The 5,437-nt window shown below is 36.0% G+C and overlaps 1 protein-coding gene across 1 annotated transcript; it reads right to left on the bottom strand.

The window, feature by feature from the left end:
• Positions 1-1,272: 1,272 nt before the first annotated feature.
• On the bottom strand, positions 1,273-5,041 carry LOC131662357 (WEB family protein At5g55860-like). The gene is made up of 3 exons (XM_058932125.1): positions 4,852-5,041; positions 3,942-4,163; positions 1,273-3,378 (listed from the first exon to the last, which is right to left on the bottom strand). The coding sequence occupies exons 2-3, from the start codon at positions 4,122-4,124 to the stop codon at positions 1,588-1,590; spliced, it is 1,974 nt and encodes a 657-aa protein (XP_058788108.1). The 5' UTR covers positions 4,125-4,163; positions 4,852-5,041; the 3' UTR covers positions 1,273-1,587.
• Between the last annotated feature and the right edge of the window lie 396 nt (positions 5,042-5,437).

The following is a 5,437-nucleotide window of genomic DNA, read 5'->3' as shown; positions in this document are numbered from 1 at the left end:
TCCTTTCTATTTTATGTCTAAGACCAATTTACACATCTGGCAATTAAAATAAACCACCTGGCAATAAAGATAAAAACGTGTCTGCCACATGTATGCCACCCATGCCTTTCCTTTGACTTTGACTAACGGAGCTGACAGAAAGGACAAACGTGGTCCTTTTTGGACAATTAAAGGATCACTTTGACACTTTTTAGAGATAAGGGACCAGAATGGACCTTGGAGTATACTTAAGGGACCAAAAAGGGTATTTTGCCTTTTTTTTTTTTGACATATAAGACTTTGAAAAGTTATTACATAGTTTTCTCAACAAAATGTTCTTTTTATTTATTTCTTCAAAAGTGTTATGGAGCAATATTGTCTGAAACAAAATATACAATGTAACAAAATTAGATGCAAGAGTTAAGGGGTGGAAATAGGCTAGACCGAGATAGATGTTGTCAAGTTTAAGTTTGGCCTGCTAAAAATATCAAAGCTTAAGTCTGGTCTGTAGCCTATCACAGACTTATTTTTAAGTCCGAGTCTAGCATTTTTGAAGACCTGATTGACTTGTTAGCCTACGTAAAAGCATATTTTATTTGCATTGACTTATCTGAACTTATAGTAGCATAAATTTTGTAAGATTATTTGTTTAGAAAAACTTATGAAAATAACTTACGCCATTGTTCATAAGGTATTTTTAGCATATTTTTATAAGTTTTGAAGATAACCAAGTCTTATTTAGTACAATATATAATATAATAATAATAATAAATTATTCATATTTATTTAAATAGTCTAATCTAATAGGTTTAAAATGTGTTTTTATAGCATGAGGCCTAGGCTTTTCACTAAATGAGTTTTTAAGAAGGTCTACGCATTTTCTATTTAAAAAAAACTTGGCCTAGCTTAGATCTATGTAGATTAGGCCATAAGACCCTGTTAATTGGTTTGACATATTTTCATCCAAAAAAAATGCACATTCAAACCCGTGACATCTCACTTGTTCACCTTTAAAAAGGTGAATTCCAACCACACTAAATTACTAGCGAAAAAAATATAGTCAATAAATAACTCACAATAAAGCATAATTGATTGAGCAATAATTAACTTAAAAGTGGTGTTGCACACACCAAACTTTACCAGAAAATGACCACATTACCCTTTACTTACAAACTTAACTTCTCTATTATCCTCCTTATTAAGAAAATCACAACTTTTATTTGACATTCTATCCACCAAAATTATTATGAAAACGCTATAAATTCAATAAACCAAAAAAAGAGAGCTCATCAAGAGGTAAATTAGAAATTTACTTCTTATCTTTCAAACATAGGCCCAATGAAAGTGTTCAATCCATCAAAAATGAAAGCTCAATATGAACAGGAAAAAAAAAAAATACAGATAGATATTTCACCAAAAGATTTTAATTTTTCCACACGTTCCCTTTACATATAAGCATGTCCCATAATATATCACCAAACTATTAACACCATACAATACTTTCCTTCAAACACACTTCATTTTAACAAAAATCTAATCAAATTCCTCAACTACACACAAATCTTCAACATGTTTTTTCTCTCACATTCCCAAGAGCTTCACAACAAACTATACAGGATTCTCACCAGGCAAATAAGATGCAGATCCACCCTCAACTAAATGACTTTTCTTCCTCTGAAAGATACCACTAATATTCGGTAACACAGCTTTCTTCGAAAACGAAACCTTCTCTTTATCCAACTTCCTGACTTCGACGGTCGTACGAGGAGGAGGAACATTCTGCTTCTGAATCCTATAATGCTGAGGAGATGATTCTGATGATAATGATATCTGTGTTTCGGCCAATATCCGAGCTGCGGCTTCGGCTGCTTTTTTCTGATCTCGTTCGCGCCACCTTCGAAGCTCACCCTCGACTGCTCTCTTTGCTGCTTCAGCCATCTCAGCCCTTTTTAAAGCCTCCTGTGTTGCGGTTTTCATGTCATCAATCTCCTTCTGAGTTGCCTCCAGTTTTTTCAAAATCTCGTTTTCGCTAGCTTTCACGGCTTCTACCTGTGCTTTGGCAGCATCCACTTTCATGTCTGCTAGTTTATCAGATTCCTCGACTTTGCGGTTTAGCGACTCGAACTCCTCGGTCGAGATTGCAATCACAGATCCGGATTCTGATGATGTTGATGCACGCGCAGCACTAGTTCTTTCGGTTAGCAGTGTAATCTGCTCGATAGCACTAGCTTCAGCCGCTTTTGCTGCTTCTGCTTCTTCCATTGCTTCTTTAAGCTTTTTCTCTGCTTCTTCTAATGCAAGCTTGGTGGCTTCGGCTTCTTTCTTTAACTCGGCTGTCTTGTTCTTCATATCTTCTGCTTCCCGCCGGGCATCCTCAGTTTCGGATGTCAGCTGACTCAGCGTCAAGATCATTTCCTCGGATGCACCTCTAACCTTAGATTCTTCGGATGAGACCGCTTCGAGCTCAGACTTACTTTTGCGGAGTTTGACATGTAGATTCCCAACGATGGATTCGGTTTCAGACTCTTTTTCCTTCAACTCAGAATGTTCTTTCTTCACATTCTCTAGTTCCACTTTCAGAGTCTCTACCAAGGTTCTAAGAGAGTTTTCCTCGTCTACTACCTTCTGCAATGATTCTTTAGCACCGTCAAGCTCTGAAGTAACTGTTTTCACCGAGTCCAAGTCAGAAGACCTTTTGTTTTCCATTTCCTTTTGCAGAGCTTCAATTTCGCTCATTGTCTCAGCCAACTGCGCTTCAAGATTTTTCGAGATTTCGGGATTGAATTCCTTTTTCAAAGCAAGTAATTTCTTTTCGGATTGTTCAAGAGTAGCTTTGTATGATTGTCTAAGAGCATCTTTTTCAGATAATATCAATGCTTGCTGTTGCTGCGCTTCTGTGGATGCAAGCTTTGCGTGCTCAATTGACTCCTTAACAGCTGAAATTTCTTTCGCAAGCTCAGATAATCTTTCGGTGTTTTCCTTCTTTGCATTCTCAGCCTCTTCCATTTGCTTGAGAGCCGACACTTTTGCATCAGAGGATGAATCATACTCCTGACGAGTTTTCCTCAGATCTTGCTTAGCAGCATTGAGTTCTGTCATGATAGATGCATAACTTTCAACTGCAGCTTCTAACTCTTCTTTCCAGGCACCATTGACTCCATCCGAGTCGCCGTTCTTTTGTTTCACCTTAGTTTTTGCAGCTTCTGTTGCCTTGATTGCTAGCTCCCTAGATTCAGTGACAAGTTTCAGCTTTTGTGTCAAATCATTGACTGTTCTTTGAGCCCTTTCAAGCTCCACAAGAGCTTGAGCTTTAGTAGTTTCAGCATTCTTTACTTGTTCCTTTAACTTGTTCAGCTCTTTATGCGATACGTGAAGTTGTGTCTCCTTCGCCAAAACTCTCTAGTGAAACAACAAACTTTAAAAGTTACGAAATGAAAATGATAAAATGCATTCTAAGTTTGAAATAATGAAATAGAACTTTGCGATACGAAAACATAGTTCAATAGTAAAAAGTTAGAAGAGCTTGCGTAATCTGAAGTCTGAAAACTTAGAATCTGTTCACGATACAAAGAAGACATGGTGGTGAATATTGAGAATGTTCATGCTACCTGACGGAAACATAACTGAATATTAATATGGTAGTGAATAGAAGGAAGAAAGAGTGAATTAGGTGAGTAAGGGTTTTTCGGCTTTTGAACAAAGAGGTTTGCAGAGCTTTGAAGTCTGCGTTATCCATGATAGCAAATGAAAACAACTTATAGCTGATACGAAAAAACGGTATGACTTTATTTTATCTTTTGTTATATATATATAGCTTATACACAAGCATATATATGAAAGCAACATTTATCCAAACAGATCCTAAAATTTACAGGACACACTAAGCAACTTCCGTCGTTGTTTTACAACACAAGATGAATTTGTAGCCGAGAAAACATACGAACACACAGCTGAAAAATTACCTCAGAAGAATAACCTTTTGGCTTCTTAAAGACAAGTCTTTCCCCTGAGAAAGCACCTTCACCAAATAGAGACACAGCATCTTTAACAGACTGAAAAGGTGGACTAGTATCAATCTCTCCGACCACTGGTTTTGGCGTAGGCGAGGGAGTGTCGGTAGCCGTGTTCCGGATTTTCGCAACCATTGTATTATGGATCTAAATACTAAAAACTTCAAAACCAACCTGATATAAACATAGAAAAAAGACATCAACAAATTAAACAAATAAGCTATACTCCAAATTTCATAGATATCTTTTCAATCATACAGTAACATCACCATTCACCACAAATAATAACCTTCTAAATTGGAACTTAGCATAAAAATGATTGCTCTAACTGTAAGATATATATGATTGAAATTTGGAAGGCCCTATAATCACTAACCCTCCTGGCCCTTTGGTTCATTCAAAAGTTCAAAACAGTAAGATTCTCTCTCAAAGTACTTATTTTGGATTATCTCCCACTCAATCCATGGTTCCAGAATCTTCCACTAACTAAAATTCATCAAAAACAACACAACATAACAACACACATAATGCATAATCCCAACAATAATCCTTATCAAACATAGAAACAGTCCATTCACAATCACAATCACAATCACAATTGCAAAACCTAATATATACAAAATAAATAAACAATTTCAGAAGCTTTCAAAACCCAAAAATCATCATATACACACAAGTCAAGGGTCAAAATCATACGGCAAAAATTGCAAAAGCAACCAAAAAAAGAAACTAACAAAAACCCATAAAAAAACGCAAATTACTACACAACCCAGAATCACAAAACCAAAAAAGCTTCCACCTTTAGCTAAATCAGCAAGAAAAATCCATAAAAAAAATTATAATCAATTTAAAAAAAAATCACCTTCAAAAGCGATTCTTCAGCTTTGAAAATTGACAATCACTGATTCTGAATCTGTAGTGAGAGAAAGAGAATGAGAGCGAAAGTGGTTAGAGAGAGAAAGTGATGGATGTGTTTGAAAATGGAAAGCTGAAGAAGACAAAATTTTCGCATCAGCAGTATAGTAACAAAACAAGACGAAGAGACGAGAGGGAAATATCAGGTGCATCCGTTACTATTTTAAAATCTGTGGTCCTGCTTTTGTGTGAAAAGACATTTATGTCCTTGAGATGCATTTTTGTAGGAGCGTGAGAAAAGGGGTAGGGACATGTGAGTGTTTGCCACGTCATGTTCAAAATAAAGATTGTTGGAAAATGAAAGAAAGAGATGTGGAGAGAGGAAAAAGGTGAGTCCTTTTTTATTTGCCTTATTTTCTTCATGTTTGTCGCCAATAATTGTGAAAATAAATTGGAAAGTAAGTGAAAATTTGAGTGAATAAAGAGAGAAACTCTCACACGGTCTTTGCTTTTATAAATAATCTATTTATCAATGATGGTTGTTGATTTTGATGGAAAAAAATTAGTTGTGGGGGGAGATTGGGATAATGGAA

Source organism: Vicia villosa, linkage group LG3, assembly GCF_029867415.1.
Source record: "Vicia villosa cultivar HV-30 ecotype Madison, WI linkage group LG3, Vvil1.0, whole genome shotgun sequence".
NCBI lineage: Eukaryota > Viridiplantae > Streptophyta > Magnoliopsida > Fabales > Fabaceae > Vicia > Vicia villosa.
The sequence above is the reverse complement of the archived record's forward strand: the minus strand, read 5'-3'. Positions and strand labels throughout refer to the sequence as shown.